General features: G+C 31.4%; 1 protein-coding gene across 5 annotated transcripts in view; it reads right to left on the reverse strand.

Annotated features, from left to right (window-relative positions):
* Nucleotides 1–21,592, reverse strand: part of LOC145291991 (uncharacterized) — a 169,781-nt gene that overhangs the window by 107,281 nt on the left and 40,908 nt on the right. For 4 of the 5 annotated variants that reach the window (XM_080137957.1, XM_080137958.1, XM_080137956.1 and 1 more), the window contains exon 2: nucleotides 21,432–21,577. In XM_080137957.1, coding sequence (XP_079994083.1) covers nucleotides 21,432–21,577 — 146 coding nt within the window. Of the gene's footprint in view, nucleotides 1–8,331; nucleotides 8,352–21,431; nucleotides 21,578–21,592 lie in introns of those variants that run through there. The other variant, XM_080137964.1, reaches the window with a different exon arrangement.

Here is a 21,592-nt window from a genome sequence, read left to right on the forward strand (position 1 = left end):
CATGAGCCAAAAATGTTAAACGGCCATATGGAAGCTGCAACAGAATTAAAACAAAAAGATAAAGGAACACCACATGGAACCAAGGAAACTGAAACCACAAATTGTAAGTTGATTATGCCCCCCTCCACAAAAAATGGTAATGCCGGCATAGACTGGTGCAACACCAAATAGTTGTGAAGGGTCAAGGAGGATGGAAAGGCTGATGAGAGAAAGCACTAACCAGTCCTCCACTTGATGAGTGGAAAGAGGACTGGGACCTTGGGGAAGCTTGTTGCCACACGAATTTTAGTGAAGATCAATGTTTATTCCTAGCAATAATACAAAAACATTTTCAAAAATTATTGAAAGAAGTAGAGAGTACTGTAAATTTGGAGAGACTTGTTGTCACCCACACTCCAATGAACAGCACTGGTTATTGTCAGAGAGTACTAAATAATAACATCACAGACTATACTAGTTTGAACAATGGTGCAACCTATGTCACGATCTGCTATGTGACAATTACTTAATCTCTCTAGGTTAATGGAGAAAAATAATGATCACTTTATTAGTATGACATGAATAAAAAAGAAATAATGGTCAAATATGAAAAATGGGTTTTCTTTTCAACCTCAAAATGGACACATGACAACATTAATACGGCTGGAGCCAATAGAAAGTCTAAATGAAAATAGAATTTAAAAAAAGAAAAGAAGAAAACAGGCTAGAAAGAGTTAGGAATGAACCTAGAAAATTTAGCAATTAAATAGAAATTGCATATGTGATACACGAAGAGGAGTGGGGTCTGTTCCTTGACCACATAACAAGCAAAAACCAATATTTTTTTGACACCAAAGAATTGAAAAACATATCACGAAATCTGAATTTTACTGATCAGAGAGAAAGTTAATTAAATGAGACAAGACAAAGGCTTAATATTGAAAAGGTGACCAAAATGATAAATTTGATAGGAAAATTTAAACAAGCCAGCATGAAAGAAATGGAAGGGAAAACTAGAAAAACAAAGAAAAACAGAGAGCGGAGATAAAGAAATAGAAAAACGTGAAGGAGGAGAGAAAAAGAAAATTTAATATTTCTTTTCTGGAGGAAACCAAATTTCAGAAAACCTCTTTCAGAAAGCCTCTTTCAGAAAGCCTCCCGCCCTAGGCATCAGGAATTAGAAGGTGGTACTAACAGGTGACAATAAAAGATTGAGTCCAGAGAAAAAGAGGAGTCCTCTTCACCCCCAAAAGTATTTATCTAGAACCAAAGCGAGAGGGGAGTTGGGTCTCATTGGATAAGCAAATGAGAGTAAGAAAGGCTAAAATATTGATTAGTTTTTATAATTAAACTCTTTCGGGTTTGAAATGGAATTTGATATAAGCAAATAAACTTTTGAAAAATCAGTTGGAAAGGCAGATCGTCACATTCTCAATGCATCTCTAAATAAGAATGTTGAGCTGGCACTCATAATCAAGTATGCGTATCTCCCAGCTCTGCATCAACCAGCATAAAAAGAAATGTAAAAGACTATTTACTCTTATTGTAACATAAAGAAACAGAACGAACATGATACTAACGTGGCACTCCTTACTTTAATAAAACTGTTTTTGTGATTGGAGCAAAAGCTAACAGTTACCATTATTTCTGGTTAATATATATTGTCGACTGGAGTTAACACAATAGACTTTTTTCTACACAATTTTGGGATCCGTCCACAAGGGCAGCCATAGATCAACATTGCATTAACAACAGCGATCATGTATGGTATAAATTAATAATAATTTTTTTAAATGAAAAAGAAAAGAGAAAAGCCACAAAAACTCATATGTGCAAAAATATGTACAAAAGAAATCAGAGTTTTTAAGTGAGTTTAAGGATATAATTGTTTTCAAAGGCAAACACATAAAAATATCGCTTTTCCTGAAAGGTTTACAAGAGTAGTTCCAAAAGTAAAGCATCCTATTTTTTTAAATTCAAAAAGTTAAAGAAGAACTATGATAACAGGAGTGGTACCATCAAAACAAGTGATTTTTGTGCTCCAGAATTTATCTTTCTACATTATCACCATCATTCTTAACACTCTTTTGCCAGGAATTCAATGCCACATCTCTGCTTCTGACGCACATTCATGACAGGAGTTGCTTTCTTAGTGTCTCACATCGTCAATATCTCCAACAGAGAGATGAACTTTTCAGGTCATGAATGCATAAGTTCAGTCATCATAACAAAGAATACAATTTGCAATCCCCTCTAATTCATTTGCACAGAATAAAAAATAGGAGGCATTACTTTTGGAAGGCCCTTCGTAAAAACATGAAAAGTTTGAAATCTAATTCAAGTTTATAAATTCGGTAAAACTAAAAGAACCATGTAGGGAAATGGTGGTAGAAATCTAAACAGAAAAGAAGACGTGTTCAATTTCATCTTGAATTGCTTCATCATTGGAGCTTTTACTACATTGCATGGAAATCCATTCCAAGGTTCATAAATAGTCTGGAATAGGTTTTAATATGTTTTTCATGCAATGTAAGTATAATTAGTAGACATGAGTTTTACAGTTTTATTCTTTTTTATATTTTCATGGAGAAAAGTGTATGTGCCGTTTGAAACATAAAAAGTTATGTCTTAAAACACTTATGCTAATAAATCCTGCATTCACAAAACTGCAATATCTTGTCCATACAAGATATTGCAGTCGTAGATCTCTTTGAATAAAATCACCAGTTAGATGTTAGGAAATGGACAAATTTCTTCCTTGCATCTTCCAGCACTGTAAGTAATTAGTGCATCTTGCATGATTTCCAAGATCAAACTGATTTAACTCTCACCCATGTGTCTTCTTACACGATCTCTTTGCTACTGCCACTTCCTTTGATCACTGCCTGTGACTTCTCTCATTTTTTCCTCCTCCTTTATTTATGATGGCTCACCTTTACCGTCGCTTTCTTTTTCAGTCACTACTGCAATCATGTCTGGTTCCTCCACTTTTCTTTCTCTTGTTTTCTTTCCCCTTTACTTTTCCCCCTTATTTTTACTCTAAAGTGTTTTAATTCTTCATTTGATTAGGATGATGCTATTATTCTTTTAATTCTTATTGAACCATCCTCTTAGATAATCAAATTTACAACCATAGTTACCAATCTTTGCAATGTTATCTGGCTGTCCACCTAGTAAACTCATTAACCCATATCCTCGAGTGGACTTAGGTCTTGATAAGCGGTAACTGATTAGTACAAAAAATTCAATTAATCAAATCTCTCTCTCTCTCTCTCTCTCTCTCTCTCTCTCTCTCAGAACAATTCTCTCCCCTTCCATGTCAATACATCACGATAGCAACTTAATGTTACGTTTTTATATCCATCACTCTATAATAAAAATTAATGTGTATGTATTTGTTTAAATCAGGTTTAGGGTTGAGTCATCTGCGTGCGCGCAACCAGACATTCCAATTTCGTAGAGATGACATTGTGGCAATCACCATAGAATTAAATGCACTTCTTTCCTGTTACACAAATAACACAATGTACGGGATGAAATAAATGTTTAGGAGAAGGAAGAAAGCAAATAGCAAATAAGACAAACCCAACTATCTGAAATTAATTCAGAAAAAAAACAATTCCATTTTATTTCCATAATGAAACGTTTTCATTATTTTTATGCAGATTGATATGTTTATTTTCTTTTTTTTAAATTCTCCATTTTGAGATGTTTTCTTTCTTGCTTTGTTATTTCTTCACAGATTGAGATGTTACTTCATATAAATATTAGTCCGTCTTTCTAATCATTTTTCACAGAGCGTGTACACTCATATATATTAAGAGATTAGTAACAGGATTCGTTAACCTTTTAACACCTTTTGGCTAGGAGTGGAGTGTGATATCTGTTCTGATGCTGTATTTTATTCTTTTCTGCTTTTAGAAAACTCTTTCTAAACTGAGGAAATTTAATTTTTATTTTGACTCCAATCCAAACTGCCCCTTTTTGAAAAGCTACATTTTCTCTACATAAAAAACGACCTCATTTCTAACTTGGCCTGTTTTGCAATAAATAATACCCATTTTAGGTTATTTAATGCTTAAACACAATAAATGATTCATTGTATACGATTAATTAAACATTAAATTACCTACAAGGGGAAGGGAGAATTGCGAGTTCATACCTTTCCCAATGATAATATTGGATAAAAACAATATATCTTCTTGAATAAGATGAAAATATATTGAAGCATCAAACCTTCCCTAAAAAATCACACTGACACACAGGTTCTCATTAGATCACCGAAGTTAAGCAACGTTAAGCTCGACCAATACTAGATGGGTGTCAATTGGGAATATAAAGAACTGTGTGGAAGGACGGTGAAACCATTCTGAAAAACTGCAGCTCTGAAGATGCCTTTAGTAAGCACTTTAGTATAATCTGTTAGTCTGCACATGTGTTGATACAATGAAACAAATGTTCTATGGGTGAAAGTTCTGTTCTCAATCATGTGGCGAAGCTTTTCAGAGTGAGTATGCTATCGTTTGTTTTTATTGTTGACCTTTAAAAATAATTAATTATATAAGACCACCAAGAAACTGTCCAGTGTCCAATTTATTCAGCAGCCTTTTATATGATCTTGCATGTACTGATTTGTTCTTGTCGATGGGTTTACAAAAATCCCAAATGAATAATATACATAAGATATTTTGGCCAAGCAAAAAAGGCGAATCATAATAACGATTAATTGGAAATGAATAATAATGATAAATTAGAAATAAGTAAGAATAATGATTTAATCAGAAATTAATAATAATAATAATAATAATTGTTAATCAGAAATGAGTTACAATAATGATTAATTCGAAATAAGTAATAATAGTTATTAACTAGAAAATGATAATAATTAATCAGAAATAAAAAGACATAATTATTAATTCAAATACGTAATAATAATGCTAAATCAGAAATTAATAATGATAATGGTTAAGTAGAAATGAGTAAGGATAATTATAATATAATAAAAAATTAAAATACTAATAACAATTAAGTAGAAATGAACAACAATAATAATAATAATAATAATAATAATAATAATAATAATAATAATAATAATAATAATAATAATAATAATAATAATAATTTAAATAGAAATGAGTAATAATAATAATTAATTAGGAATAAATGATATTTATAATTGATCAGAAAGGAATAATAATAATGATCATTTAAATTTATAATTATAACATAATAATGATTACTTAGTGATGAGTAAAAATAACGATGAATTGAAAATTAGTAATAATAATTGTTAATAAAAAATGAGTAATGATAATGATTAATTAATAAATAAATAATAATAATTATTAAGTGAAAATGAGTAATGATAAATGTTATTTAGAAATGAGTAATAAGAATGATTATTTAGAAATAAATAACAATGAATAATGAAAAATAAGCAATAATATTTAATTAAAATTAGAAATGATTAATTAGAAATGATAATATTAATTGTTAATCAAAAATATGTAATAATAATGATTAATCAGAATTGAATAATATTAATAATAATGATTAATTAAAAATGAATGATAATAATGATAAATTACATATGAGAATAATTATGATAATTCAGAAATGAATAATAATAATAATAATAATAATAATAATAATTGTTAATTAGAAATGAGTAATTAAAATTATTAAGCAGAAATTAATAATAATAATAATAATAATAATAATAATAATAATAATAATAATAATAATAATAATAATAATTGTTGATTAGAAATGAAAATAATAATGGTTAATATGAAATAAATAATAATAATAATAATAATAATAATAATAATAATAATAATAATAATAATACAAAATTAGTAATAATGAAATTTAAATTAGAAATTCATGATAATAATGATTAAGAAAATACAGGGACTAATAATTGTCTTTTAAAAATTATAACAATAATCTTGAACTAGACACATTTTGACCCATTCGTCCAAGCACTGTCACTTTTATTCTTACACTTTGGCAGTCACCACAATACCACATTTACTCTTATGTGCTGGTTGAATAATTCTAAAGTGTTAAGATGAAAAAATATACAATGCAACAAATTAAGCACAAGCCCATTATCAAAAGTGTGTAAAAAATGTGGTTGGTCATTCTTTGTCTATTAACTTGTATGATTCTTGGCTAGAATCATTGCAGTCACCATGATACCATATTTACTCTCGAAGATCGTCCTACTTAATATCAATAAAGTGTTTGAAATTTTTATTTAAAATTCCATTCTTTATAAATATATTTATATAGAAATTTATTGACAGTACAGAAATTTATTGACAAATAGGAGTTCGTAAGACCCTCCCAACCCTTTCTAAATAAACCGCCTACTGTTTTCCGATTTGTTCAGAATCAAAAACAAGCATGTTAATCTCTAAATGGGAGTGGGATTTAAGCGACTGAAATGTAATAGAGACAGAGTTTTCAGAGTGGATAGTGTCCTAAGATAAATACAATTTGGAAGAAACAGTTAAAATAATAATAAATAACTTATGAGTATTTTAATCTGTACCCACCATCAACTGGCAGGCGATAACTAACTTAGTATTGTGATCTGTATCCACTAGACACTGGCTAGCGTTAAATAACTTATGAGTATTCTGATCTGTACCCAACATACACTCGTTGGCAATATATCATTTTCTTAAGAGAATTCAGTATAACAACGGTTTATGTTATTTGGAATATTCCATTTTTATTTTAAAGTATGTTTACAAATACAATGATAACGGTCAAAGTGACAAGCGTAAAAATATATAGATTAGAAGTTATAAATAATACTGAATTATCAAAAATGAGTAATAATAAATATTCTATTTGAAATGTGTAATAATAAATATTCTACTAGAAAAGAGAAATAATTATAATTGAAACGTAATTAGCAATAAAGGTTATTCATTAGAAATTAGTAATTATAAAAATTAATTTAAAAACAGTAATATCATTGATAAATTAAATATGAGTAATGACAGTCATTACATAGAAATGAGTAAGAAAACGATTAATCAGAAATGATAAATAATAATAGTTAATTAGAAATGTAATAATAATCATTGTTCATAGAATGTGTAATAAAAGTAGTTAATCAGAAATGAGTAATTAATAATAATTATTTAGAAATAAGTAATAATAAGAGTCAATTAGAAATGTGTCATAATAATGATTATTTAGAAATGAGTAACAATAATAATTTATTAAACATAATCAAACAATAATGATTAATTAGAAATGAGTAAGAATAATGATTAATAAGAAATGAGTAAGAATAATGATTAATAAGAAATGAGTAATAATAATGATTTATTAGAAATGAATAATAAAATCAATTAATTAGAAATAAATAATGATTGATAAGAAATAAGTAACAAAAATGATTAATTAGAAATAATTATTAAAAATGATTAAATAGAAAAGAGTAATAAAAATGATTATTTAGAAATGAGTAATAATAATTATTATTTAAAAATGAGTAATAATTAGTGTTAATTAGAAATGAGCAATCATAATGATTAATTAGAGAAATGAATAATTAATAATGATTAATTAGAAATGAGTAATGATAATGATTATTCAGAAATGAGAAATAGTAATGATTAATTAGAAATGAGTAATAAAAATGATCTTTTAGAAATGTGTAATAATAATGATTTATTAGAAATGAGTAATAAAAATAATAATTTAGAAATAATAATAATATTAAATAATAAGAAATGTGTAATAATAATGATTATTTAAAAATAAGTAATAATAATGATTTATTAGAAATGTGTAATAATAATGATTTATCAGCAATGAGTAATGATAATAATTTAAAAGAAATGAGCATAAAAATGAGCTATTAGAAATAAGTAATAATAATGGTTAATTAGAAATGAGTAATAATAATGATTAATTAGAAATGAGTAATAATAATGATTAATCAAAAATGAATCATAATAATAATTGATTAGAAATCAGTAATAATAATGATTAATCAGAAATGATTAATAAGAAATTAATAATAATAATGATAAATTAAAAATAAATAATAATGACGATTAATTATAAGGATGTAATAATTATGATTAATTATTTTATATGGCTGAACTGTACAGAAAATCTGTTTTGCACAGTTTTCATGAAACTAAAAGGCAATTCGAGAAATATGAAAAATAGATAAAGTTGTTTTAAACAAGAAAGCATTCGGAAGTTATTTATGATGTGATAAGGAAAAAGAAAGAAAAGCAACAAAACAAAGAAAAACACAACCAAGACCAAAAAGAAAGATTTAAAATCTGAATGCAAATGTTTCAATTAAATTCTCACCTGAATAATTAATGTGCTCAACACGAAACACAAAAGAGTTGACTTTTTCAGTTGAATAGAATTATCCAACACTTTCAGTAAAGTAGACATTAATTACGATTAACTTAGTATCGTTCTGACACATCTATGGATGCATGGGTCTTTTAATAGTAAAACTAGTTCTTTGAAAACACACACACACACACACACACACACAAGTGAAATTATATAAACATCAGAAAAACCCTATGTGGATTAACCAACATTTCTATGAAGTTACTCGACTCATCAGGGGTTCAGCAATGATTTAAAATGATTAAACGAAATGCTAATATACTAAATAAACCAATACAAATGTTAAATAAAACAAGAAATAAAACAAGAAAATAAAAAATTATTAGCAAAGATAACAGTTAAAACCGTTGGCCTCCACACACACACACATATACATACATGCATACATATATATATATATATATATATATATATATATATATATATATATATATATATATATATATATATATATATTAAGTTATAAAAATATATATGGCAATTAAGCTACATAGAATATTCCGGTTTCATTCTTGTGAGAATTCGTCACGCTTATATTTTTATAACTTACTACCTATGTATTGAGCACTTTTGAAGTAAATACTGAAAATTTACGCATAAAATTATATTTTGCATATTAATTTGATTAAGCAGACATATATATATATATATATATATATAATTATTATTTCATGTATCGATTTTCAGTATTTTCTTCAACAGTGCTCAATACATAAGTAGAGCTAGATAGTAAGTTATGAAAATATATTTATGGCAATTAAGCTATGCAGAGGCGTCCACGTTTCATTCCTGTGGAAATCATCAGGATAAAATACATAGAATTTGTGTTAGTAAGTTATTTTTTATATATCCATGTGGTGTTTAATCTTGCTAACTAGCCACTCGGATTCATTGTTGTTTTCATTAACCATTGCCAGTGCTTCTCTCACAGGTTTGGCTGATAGAAAAAAAAATGATTATTGTCAAAGGAATATATACATTTAATAAATGCATATAACAGATACTGACCCGAGTTCACATCCATTCAGATTCTATTGTGTTCACATATGCAGTTATATTGTCTAAGACTTTTAGCAGCCAGACTTCCTTATTTTATCACTTCCTTCACTGTGATATTGTTTTAATTTTCTACAACTGTATATCACTCAAATAAATACATTATTTGTTATTTATAAAAGTTTGCTTTTAATTTAACCACCCAACTTTATTACGAAATATAGAAGTTATTTTTACAATCTGTGCTAAGTTTAGCTTTTATAAAGAGCCATGGAGAAATAAGAGTAAATGGTTTTGTAAGAATAGGAGTTAGTTTCGATTGCATCTTGTTAAACACAATGATTGGAATTTTGTCAGGATCAGTTGCTTTCCTGACATCAAGGTTCCTGATAAGTTTGCCAACATCCTGGACATATATACAAATGTCACCAACAGTGTTTTACTATCATAATGGGAAATTCAGGAGGAAGGCAGCCTTGATTGCAAAGGGTTGAATTTGATGCAAAGCTTTTTGCAAAAGTTTAGCTTTATTGGATTAATGAGGAAAATATTTTGGTTCATTGATGATTCAAATAGAAAAGTTTGTCCAGGACTCTGTTTGCTTTCACCCTTACTCGTGAGAACCAAGCTTCTGTTCAGTCACACTAGATTTAATATATTGAGCAATTTCTAAAAAATTAAAAAAAAATGAAACAGAAATGTAGATATACTTAGTTGACAAATATTTATTTACAAAAAAATCAAATTACCCATAATGCAAAAATATTTAACACACTGACAAATTTCATTCTTAAACAGTCATTTCATCTTGCTACAATATTTCAACCAATCAGAAATTTCATTATTTAGCAATCATTCAATCTTGCTACAATACTTCAACCAATCAGAAGGCGCCCCAGGGTTCTGGCTTCTTACCGGTCAGTTGATAACATTTCTCAGACACTGTACAGGTTGCCTCTTTCACTACTGTTTTAACTATGTTAAAACAAAGGAATTGACTAATTATATATGCCAGGAAATAATAGCAAGGCACAAAGATGGAAAAGGGTACAGGAAAATAGGTTTAAAACTAAATTTGATGGTAACAATAAGAGCTGTCGTGAGAAAGTGGAAAACAACAAGTCGTAATATTAAATGATGTTACTGCTTGTTACATTGCTCGTAACGTGAAAAAATAGTCATTTCTGATTTGTTCAGGAATTCAGAAGGGTTTGCAGGAAACACATATTGAAGTAAGCAAGGACATAATCAAGAGATCATTGGATCATACAGACCTGTATTCTAAGTCACAGGGAAAGACTCCATTGTTGAGTCCTATACATGTGAAAGATCGTTTGAAATTTGTTTATAAATATCAATGTGAATTGGATGACTTCTGGAACAAAGTTATTCGGTCAGATGAAACAAAAATTGGAGTTTTTAGAAGAAACATGTGCACCCTGGTATAGAGAAAAAAATCGCACAGAATTTAAACGATCTAATACCATTCCCACTGTAAAATTTGGAGGTGGAAGTGTGATCATTTGGGGTTGCTTTTCTGGAAATGGGGTTGGAGGAATGGAAATCATTGAAGGGAAAATGAAGGCAGCAAAATACACAGATTTTGTCAACACATTTGTTCAAGAGTGCCGCAAATTTAGGATTGGGCCAGGACTTTATTTTCCAGCAAGACAATGGTCTAAAGCATAAGGCTAAAATAACTATGAAATGGTTTAAAGATAACGGGATTCTGGTGTTCTACAGTCATCTGATCTAAATTCCATCGAAAATCTGTGGAAAACTTTGAAGTTAAGGGTGCATGCAAGAGATCTCAAGAATATCAAGGAATTGAAGAAAGTTTACGAAGAAGAATGGCTGAAGTTACCAGCAAATACTTGTAAGAAACTGGTATTATTGAAAGCATTTGGAGGCTGTAAGGCAGAACAGAAGATATACAATCAAATATTAATGAATGTGTTAAATACTTTTGCATATGGGTAATTTGATTGTTTGTTGATAAATATTTGTCAACTAAATATATATTAATTTCCATTTTATTTTTAATTAGATAATATTTGTTCAAAAACTGAGTGTAAATTTCATTCAAATTCGCTTTATATTTTTGGAGAAATACGAAAAAAAACGCAATGTACTAAATACTTTTGGTACCCACTATATATATATATATATATATATATATATATATATATATATATATATTTAAAAGAGTGTAGCCATCAACAATTGTGGGTTTTTTTTTAAAGGTTTTCATCATATTTTTATTTTAAAATATTTTTATAACGCGTTTCGAGCTTAAGGTGTGCTCTCTTCAGATATTTTCGTAAAAAGTTTTTCTTTAAAATGGGAGTTTGTAGATATGCCTCCGCTGATATTAAATATGTTTTTCATAGTGATGCGATGCGTGTGTTCAGTGTTTAGACATTCTGTCTCCAACTGTAAGTTGTTCACTGTGACCGGTCAAAGTTAGTTTCAAAGAGTGTTTTTTAGTCCATATGGTGAAGGTTTTTATGGCTTCTTTAGGGTTCTTTTTAAAGACTTTCTTTCCCCCATGTATAGCATACACTCACACACAATCACATACGCATACATATATATTCATGTACATGTACACATGCACACGCACACGTACGCAGGCACACACACATACACACACGTACATACATAGAAATATATGTAGGAGCATACATATATACACATATACATACCCACCTACACACCCACGCACACACACATATGATTGTGTATGCGTGTGTGTATAATTATATATCATCTGTTATCTATGCTACACCTTGTTTGTATGTATACGTGCACTTATGTTTGGGTGACCGAATCCATGTATGCATATGTGCATGGATTGGAAAGGAAACTTCAACCAATATATACATAAGGTGGGATGTATGAATATGTATGTGTGTGTGTGATTGTGAGTGCATGTGCCCATATATATATATATATGGGTGGATGAGTGTATACACATCCGTATGTATGTGTGTGTATGTATATATATATACATATGTATGCACATGTATGAGTGGGTAAATGTGTTCGTGTGAATATGGATATACGCATATGTGTGAGCCCCTGCATATGTCTGTGTGTGTGCATGTGTGTGTGTATGTGTATGTGCCTACATAGTATGAGGATGTTTGTGAGTGTATGTGCACATACATATATGTGTGTACATATATGTGTGTATGTGCGTGTGTGTGTGTGTATATATATCTTCTACCTATTCTCCATCTTACTTGTGTGTGTATGGGTGCGTGTACGTATGTCTGAATGATTAAGCGCATATATACATGCGTGTTTTGGTTGGGAAAAAAAAAAAAAAAGTGTATATATATATATATATATATATATATATATATAAAATAAAAAATAAAAAAATAAAAATAATTGTTAGCGGTGGATGTATGCGAGTACGTGTGTGGGTGTGTAGGTGGGTATGTATATGTGTATATATGTATGCTCCTACATATATTTCTATGTATGTACGTGTGTGTATGTGTGTGTGCCTGCGTACGTGTGCGTGTGCATGTGTACATGTACATGAATATATATGTATGCGTATGTGATTGTGTGTGAGTGTATGCTATACATGGGGAAAGAAAGTCTTTAAAAAGAACCCTAAAGAAGCCATAAAAACCTTCACCATATGGACTAAAAAACACTCTTTGAAACTAACTTTGACCGGTCACAGTGAACAACTTACAGTTGGAGACAGAATGTCTAAACACTGAACACACGCATCGCATCACTATGAAAAACATATTTAATATCAGCGGAGGCATATCTACAAACTCCCATTTTAAAGAAAAACTTTTTACGAAAATATCTGAAGAGAGCACACCTTAAGCTCGAAACGCGTTATAAAAATATTTTAAAATAAAAATATGATGAAAACCTTTAAAAAAAACCCACAATTGTTGATGGCTACACTCTTTTAAATATATATTTTTTCTCTCGTTGGAACTACACAACCATCACTTTAAATATATATATATATATATATATATATATATATATATATATATATATATATATATATATAGCACCCTAACATCTGCATTGTGTGCTATTCTTTGGATTATTACTAGATCTTTTAAAAACTTGTTAATATGGATGAGCATACAATATATGCGGATCTAATTATTTTTTTTATGGAAGTCACCGCTTATCAAGGCCCGGGAGCCACTCGGCTGGACTTGAAGACGTCCAAGTTGTAGTCAGGTGGGAAACAGGCAGAGGGAAGAGAGTTCCACAGGCGTGCACTTCTAAGAAAGAAGCTTTGTTCATGGAATCTACGTTTTGGTTTTGGCACAGTTAAAGAGTGGGGAAAATTTTTGATATTGGTTTCAGCTATACGGGTGTTTATTGTGAAAGATTGGAAAGGGGGGACCAGGGATTGGAGCTCAGATGAGCACTTGCCATGGAAGTAACAATAAAACAAAAACAGGCTCACAATGTCTCTTCTGTGGGAGAGAGGTTGCAGGGAAGAGAAAAGGGCATCCCCCACTAAGCCACAAAGTCTATTTTGTACTCTGTCAAGGCAGGATAGGCTAATTTTAGCAGCTCCTACCCAGACGTGGCAGCAGTACTCCATCCTTGCACGTACTTGGCTTTTATATAGATAGAGAATTACATCAGCAGTGAGATATCTTCTGGAGTAGTAGAAGGATCCTACTATTTTTCCAGCGACCTTGGCAACAGACTTGATGTACGTGTTCCATTTCAGGTCAGGAGTAAAGGTCAATCCCAGAAGCTTATCAAAACATGGAGCCTCCCCTAGATGAGAGCCATCCATTTCAATTGTTGCCAGATGGGGATCAGAGCGTTGATGATGTAAAGATAGGAGCTTGGTTTTAGATGCATTAAAAGTAACCAGCCACCTCTTCCCCCACTGTACCGTGCACTCAAGATCAGAGGAGAGAGAATCAGAGAGAACTTTGTCATTTATGGCCTTAGATGTGTTGCCATAGATGGTCGTGTCATCAGCATAGATGTCAACGAATGATTTAAGTATATGTTTTGGGAGATCATTGAAGTAGATCAGGAAGAGAGTTGGGCCCAGGATGAACCCTTGAGGGACTCCAGCATTAATACTGAGGGCCTCTGATTTCTGCCCATCAACCACTACTCTTATGAGCCTATCAGAGAGAAATAATTTAATGATTGAGAAAACATTTCCAGTTATACTATAGCTGGAAATCTTGTGAAGTAGGCCCTTATGCCATACCTTATTGAAGGCCTTTGATATGTCAAGAGCAATTGCCCTAAAAAGGAAGCCTTTGTCGAGAGATATGAAATATAACCGTTAGCACATCTGCTGTAGATCTTGCAGAACAGAAACCATGTTGCATGCCACTAAGAAGGTTATTTCTGCTGAGGTGGTTGACTACTTCTTTATTTAATATGGATTCCAGCAACTTGCTCATGGCACACAGGAGACTTATTGGTCTGTACTGAGAGGGAGATGACTTATCACCTGAATTCTTAAATACAGGGCATACTGATAAGGTTTTCCAGGGTGTTGAGAAGCACTTCTCCTTAAGGCAATGCTTGAACAGTTTTGCAAGTATGGGGGCAAGTTCTGGTTGAAGCTTTTTCAACACTATAATTGGAATGCCGTCAGGGCCAGTTGCTTTACTGGAATCAAGGTTCTTGATTAGCTTGGCAACCTCATGCACGGATATTTGTATGTTGCATAGTGTGTTGTCTGTTATAGGAGGAAATATGGGGAGTTGATGGCCTTCGTCACATAGGGTAATATTAGTTGCAAAGTTCTTGGCAAATAGTTTGGCCTTGTGTGATGCTGACGAGATGACCTCAGGTCCATTGATGATGGTTGGGATAGAACGCACGCTTCTGTTCAGGATCCTGTTTGCTATTTACCAAAACTGGTGGGAACCAAGCCGTTGCTCAGCTACTTGGATTTAATGGACTGAGCATATAGCTCCCTTGCATTTTTTATTACTCTTTTACAGTGGTTGCTGGCAGTCCTGAAAGCAGCTTTAGTCTCAGAGCATCTATTACGTTGGTAGCTATGGAAAAAGTGATTTCTGTGTGCGATGGCAGCAGCATATTCTGGGGAGAACCATGGCTGGCTGTTAGGTTTTTGTTGGAATTTTTTGGATGGTATGAATTGGTCTATGCTTACAATTAACCATTCTGTCATGTCTGACACTATAGAGGACACATCCTTTTGAAACATGGAATGCAGAGGTAGATCAGATATAAATGTACGGAAGCTATCCCAGTCAGCTATAGAGTACCGATATACTGTACAGTGGTGAGGTACGTCTGGGGACTTATTACATTTCATTTTTAGCTTAACTGTTAAAACCGAGTGGTCGGAAGATCCCAGAGGAGACAGAACGGAACATGAACATAGCTCAGGGGAAGTTGTGAAAAAAAGGTCTAGAAGGCTTGCGTACTGGCCGGAAGTATCGGGCACATGGGTGGGTTTGTGAACAATGTGGGTGAGGTCATAGGCAATGGCGAAGTCATGACAGAACCTCCCCTCATCATCTGTCGAGTGGGTCAGCCATTCCATATTGTGGACATTGAAGTCACCACAAATGTGGATATTAGCCGAAGGATAAACAGACAGGATGTGGTCAATTTTCTCAGATATACTCTTAAAGATAGTAACTCCGCTGTTGTGGAGGCGATAGAGGGCAAATATAAATGCGATGGTGTAAGCAAGTGCAACCCAGAAGCATATATAAGGTAATTTAAGGTCTTTCCTACCACACAGAAAACCATCCTTAATGTATGCACATATTCCATGCCCATGGCGATCTTGGGGGGTCAGATTTAGAAGTTAAGTTAGAGTATCCTTTAATTATGAACTTGTCTAAGGAAGTGGTCGGCCCTATGCAAGTTTTGCTTAGGAAGAATATGTCCGGTTTCGTCTCCTGTAATTAGAATTCAACCTCTGGAAAGTTAGAACGTAGATCACTGATGTTGGAGAAGGACACATAGTAGTAGGGGTCTATGTTGGAGGATGGGATTCTAGGTTTATTCGCATTTTTTTTCTGGAGATATTTCATGTTGAGGTTTTTGGGATTTGTGGAACAGGTCGACAGACTTGGTTAGAGCAGGACAGAGAGAGAAAGTAAGAGAGAAAAAGACAGGAAAGTTTTTTATTTTGTAGCACATGATAAGGTAAAGTCGTAACAATTACCCACTAATATGGCATCGAAAGGCCCCACTACTGCATGGTCCAGAATCCATTCACTAAATGGCAATACAGCAGCCCAGTACTTTGCACCTGCTGATAGGACAGCCTCCTTAGTGGTTAATCCAAGGTTCGGGTCCCTGACTATCAGGCAGATAACGTCAGCTCAGATGAAACGTTTACCTCCAGCACCCTTACTAGTGACATGACCACAAGGATAGACATAGAAACAGAAAATTTCCGACATCTCAGGCTACTGTTCACAAAGTACTACCGACCTGGAAAGCAGCTTTTTCTTCGCCCTTTGTCAGAAAAATCATTCATTGGAAATGAGGACTAAGGGATAAATAAGGAGAAGAGAGAGTAACAAGAGCTGCCGATAACGCATCAACAATTCGTTGTCTACTCTCCATTAAAAAAAAAAAAGAAGGTATGTAAAAGACTTATTAATATTTACTTAGTATAAATATGTAGTTCTAATTCGAAATTAAAGATATTTGAAGATAAATTCCCCTCCCATATTTACGAATAGATGAAAATGGAATACGTTACTGGATTGCCGTTTAAACTTTTTTTTCTTATCCAAGAGACACCTCAAACGCATTGAAGGCTTTCCATTTCATCGACACTTGCTTGCTTTCGGGATTGTCGGTTCTTATGGCTTATGCTTCTTAGTAGGGAGACGGAAGGGGTCGCGGTGGGTGGTAAGATTTCGTTTATATTTATAGAGAAAATAGAGCAATAATCCTAAGTCAAATTTCATTTTTTTTTAATTTATATTCATTTTTTTTTATATTCATTTTTTTCATTTTTACATTTTTTCTAAAATTTGTTTTTTATTAATTTCATTTTATTTATATTCATTTTTTCATTTATTTTAATTTATATTCATTTTTGTGCAAAAAAGTAAAATGTATAAATCTAAATAAATAAATAAAATAAAATAAAATAAATAAAAATAAATAAAATAAGAGATTCTGTAAATTGACAATTTGAAAAAAAAAAAAAGCTTTTATGGTTTTGTTTTTATTTACGCTTGGGCATCGTAAAGCAAAACTTGAAGGATGGTTTCAACGCCCAAGAAAGACGATTTTATAGTATAGATAAAAACCACCAGAAGAGAGGGAAGCTAGATGTGCGCTGGCGGCCATATTACATAGTAATTAAAAAGACTGAACCTGTCTTACAAAATTAGAGACCAGTTGACGGACTCTGTTACAAAGGTGCATGCTGAAAATCTCAGAGCAGAATAAGAAATCTCCACTACAGAGAGGCTGTTACAGAAAAGTGCATTAGCTACTCCAAGGGAATTCAGCGACTCAGACAGCAACTCAGTAACAGCACACCCCAATTTTTCAATGCAGACGTGCTGAGATCAATACGGATTCACAATTTTTTCATGAGGATCTTTTTAACGAGGAAGTGGATTTCTTCTTCAGCATCTTCGGAATTATTCTATTTTCGAATACACTGGATATTAACTTTCAAGTCATTTCAATCTTATTTTTGGAATAATAACATTTCACTCAGAACTTGAGTCCATAAACTTTCTATTTGTTTCATATTTATTTTTCATTTTATTTTTCATTTATTTCATTTTTTTTTGCCATTGCAAAAATAAAATTTTATAATTCTTATTTTTTATTTTTTATTTTTATTTCGCTTCTTCTTTATTTTATTGCTTACTTACATATGTTTGTTTATCTTCTATTTACTATATATATTTTTCTAGTTCCTTATTTTTTGTTCCTGATTATTTCCTTACTCATTCTTTTATTTTTTGAATTCTCTTTTAATGCTTTTCTTTATATCATCACGTGCCTCATAATTTTTTTAATTTCTTATCTAAATGTTTTTAAAGTCAGTGTAGTCTTTTTACTTTTACTTTTGTATAATGCCGGCTTTTTCTCTTCTGATGAAAAGCGTTTAGTTTCAAAATTCCATGGCTTAAAGAGGTTTCTTCCCTATTTCTTTTTCTATAATCCTTATTGACCTGGTAATATAATAAAGTTCCCTTATAACTTTATTCTTTTTTATTATATTCTCTCTCTCTCTCTCTCTCTCTCTCTCTCTCTCTCTCTCTCTCTATATATATATATATATATATATATATATATATATATATATATATATATATATATATAAAGCTGAATGTTTGTGTGTGTGTGTGTGTGCGCGTGTGTGTGTGTGTGTGTGTGTGTGTGGTCACGAATAGACTCCTATATGGTTGAGTATTTTAAAAAACTGATCACATATAATGATAGAAGATGTATCGAGACACAGGAATCGGTATGTTTGATCTGGCAGAACGGTGGTTCATTAAAATTGTGGAGTCTGCGTTCGCACCTGGTCCACAAAGTATGGAAATAAAAAATTAAAAAATTTAAAAAAACGTTTACAAGTGTTTTTGATATAGATGTACATAAAAATACTTTGATAAGTATGTTTTAACTTAAATAGGGATGGTATAATAAAATTGAGGGGTCTGCGTTCGCGCTTGGATTCCATAGAATGGAAATAGGCACAAACTTTAATAAAGACTTTTCATATCTATCTGCAAAAGTATACTTTGATAATTATGTTTCAGTTTGAAAAAATATGGTATAATAAAATTATGGGGTGTTCGTTCGCACCTGACCTCCATAGAATGGAAATACGTCACAAAGTTTAAAAGGTTTTTTAATATAGATCCACAGAATATTGTGATAAGTGTGAACAGGTATGGTATAATAAATTATGGGGTTTATCTATTTTATTTTTACTTTCATCATATTTTGCTTTGGTTTTGATACCCCCAAATTCGAAGCTATCTCTTTACAACCCTTCCTTTTCAAAACCTATCATACTTTAATAAATCAGAGTCCATTTTCTGTAGGCTGTTTTTGAACCCAGTCAACAACGGGTACTTTTGCTAGTATATATATATATATATATATATATATATATATATATATATATAGTCTTGGAAGTTTTTTTAACCTTTAAAACTATATAAAAAATTTATTTAATTTTTATATTTTTTACCATTCGTTGGAAAACTAGTTAGTAAGTCATTTAATCACCTGCAATCAATGCATTCACTTGCTCTCTCGAATTCATAATACTCCTAATGTTAATTTAAGGGATCATCAGTTGTTCACGATGAAACACTGCTTTGGGGATTTAAAAACAAAACAGTATATTAAATCATGGTTCCCCAGCATTGTTGATTAAACACCAGCTCCCTTTATTACAAGAACAAAAAAAAAATGTTCCAGATATTAGATCTAGTTACCTACTTATGATTAATTTGAATAGCCTATTCATGTTATAAAAAATATCTTCCTTACCTGTGAGATTCGTCTCTATTTCCAAATTCAAAATGGATATATATTTTTAATTTACCAGTATAAGATTAGGATTAATCCATTTTACTACTTATCACCCCTACTATATATATATATATATATATATATATATATATATATATTATCATTGATTAATTTCACAATCCTAATTTTAGAACTGATTCTCAACTAAGAAAGCAAAAATCACACAAGACATCTATAATATAAATCTCACCTGCCTGTTTAAATGTATTTATGAATGTATGTATGTATGTATGTTTGTATGTCTCGCAAAATCTTTCAACAGGGGCGACAGATTTTCACGAGATCAGTATCATTTTGAGGCTCGACCCTTTGGACAATAAATATCGAAAAATTAGTCAAAAACATTAATTCCTTCATCCTCAACTGACAGTTTTCTACAGGAATGGTCGTTTTTTTTTTGCAAGTCATTCAACCATTGCGCCCACCACGTCACATAAAAGGTGTTATTTCGACCGCTCGGACATCACAACCACGGTAGACACATTGGTAAGAAAGTTTGTTTTTTTTCACCTCTCTTTTGTCTTTTGTCTTTTGTCTTTTGTCATGTTACGGGTCCAAGCCTGCTTACTACTCCTATTTTTCTTCTTTTTTTTTTTTTGCACTCGAAATTTTCCTTATTTTTCGCTCAACCAACACCCTTACAACATCCACTTTCTTTTCCCCCTTCACATCATGAGTTCGAGCCAGCCTGCCTACTACAACTTTTTTTTTTTGTTGTTCAACACACACCTCCAAACACTCGGGTAATGCTGAGCACTCAGGCTAGTATATGTATAATACACAAGCAAAGTGATTACATGCATAGAGGAAGTATCATGATTGGCAAATAGTTATCGACATGGCTTAGAACTAGTTTAAAAGTTAGGATAGAGTTGGTCATATTAAAAAATGTTGCGTTGGTCATGTTTACCCTCTACCAACAATCGATTCCTTTATCAGCCCTAGCATTTCCGGGGATTATCTGATTTTTTTTTTCTAGATGTTTTACTAAGAGAGAGAATGATTAGAAGGGAAGGAAAATTTTGTCAGCTGACATTGAAATTTAAATCTATGATGATCGTATTGGAATAAAAAATATTTTTATGTAGTATGAAAAATGAAAGAATGTACTAGTACAATTATTTATAAAAATTTGCTTGATATAAAAAAAAAAATGGCTCTCATCTGTAATTTACATTTCATGCGAAAAAAAAATGGACTCCTTGCAGAAAATATTCAAAGCAGGATAAATTGTATTTGTAAAGAGGATGGATCAAAATAAAATTTAATGTTTTCAATCACATGCACCAACAGTAAATGAACCACAAAGAAAAGGAATGACATGATATTACAAGCACAACACATACAGAGGTGCCTTTACATATATTGAACATATATTCACAAAATTATGCTATCGATTTGCCAAACACCCAGTATAGTACCCCTACATCTACGCCCATTTCTTAAATTAGGCTGAACCTATCAGTTAAATGGACAAAAATTGTAAGTTTGAAAGTTACCTTGGTCTCCACATTTTTTGAATAGATGATAAGACTGATACTGGAATGAAGTTCTTGCCGTCACTTTCAGTTTCGCAATTAAAGGAAGTTGAACAACTGCTGCTTATTTTCATTTTATCTTTAATTTTCTTTTCTTGTTTAAAGATCTGAAAAATAAAACA

Source organism: Euprymna scolopes, chromosome 13 (genome assembly GCF_053919585.1).
Source record: "Euprymna scolopes isolate OS-2025 chromosome 13, ASM5391958v1, whole genome shotgun sequence".
Classification (NCBI taxonomy): Eukaryota; Metazoa; Mollusca; class Cephalopoda; order Sepiida; family Sepiolidae; genus Euprymna; species Euprymna scolopes.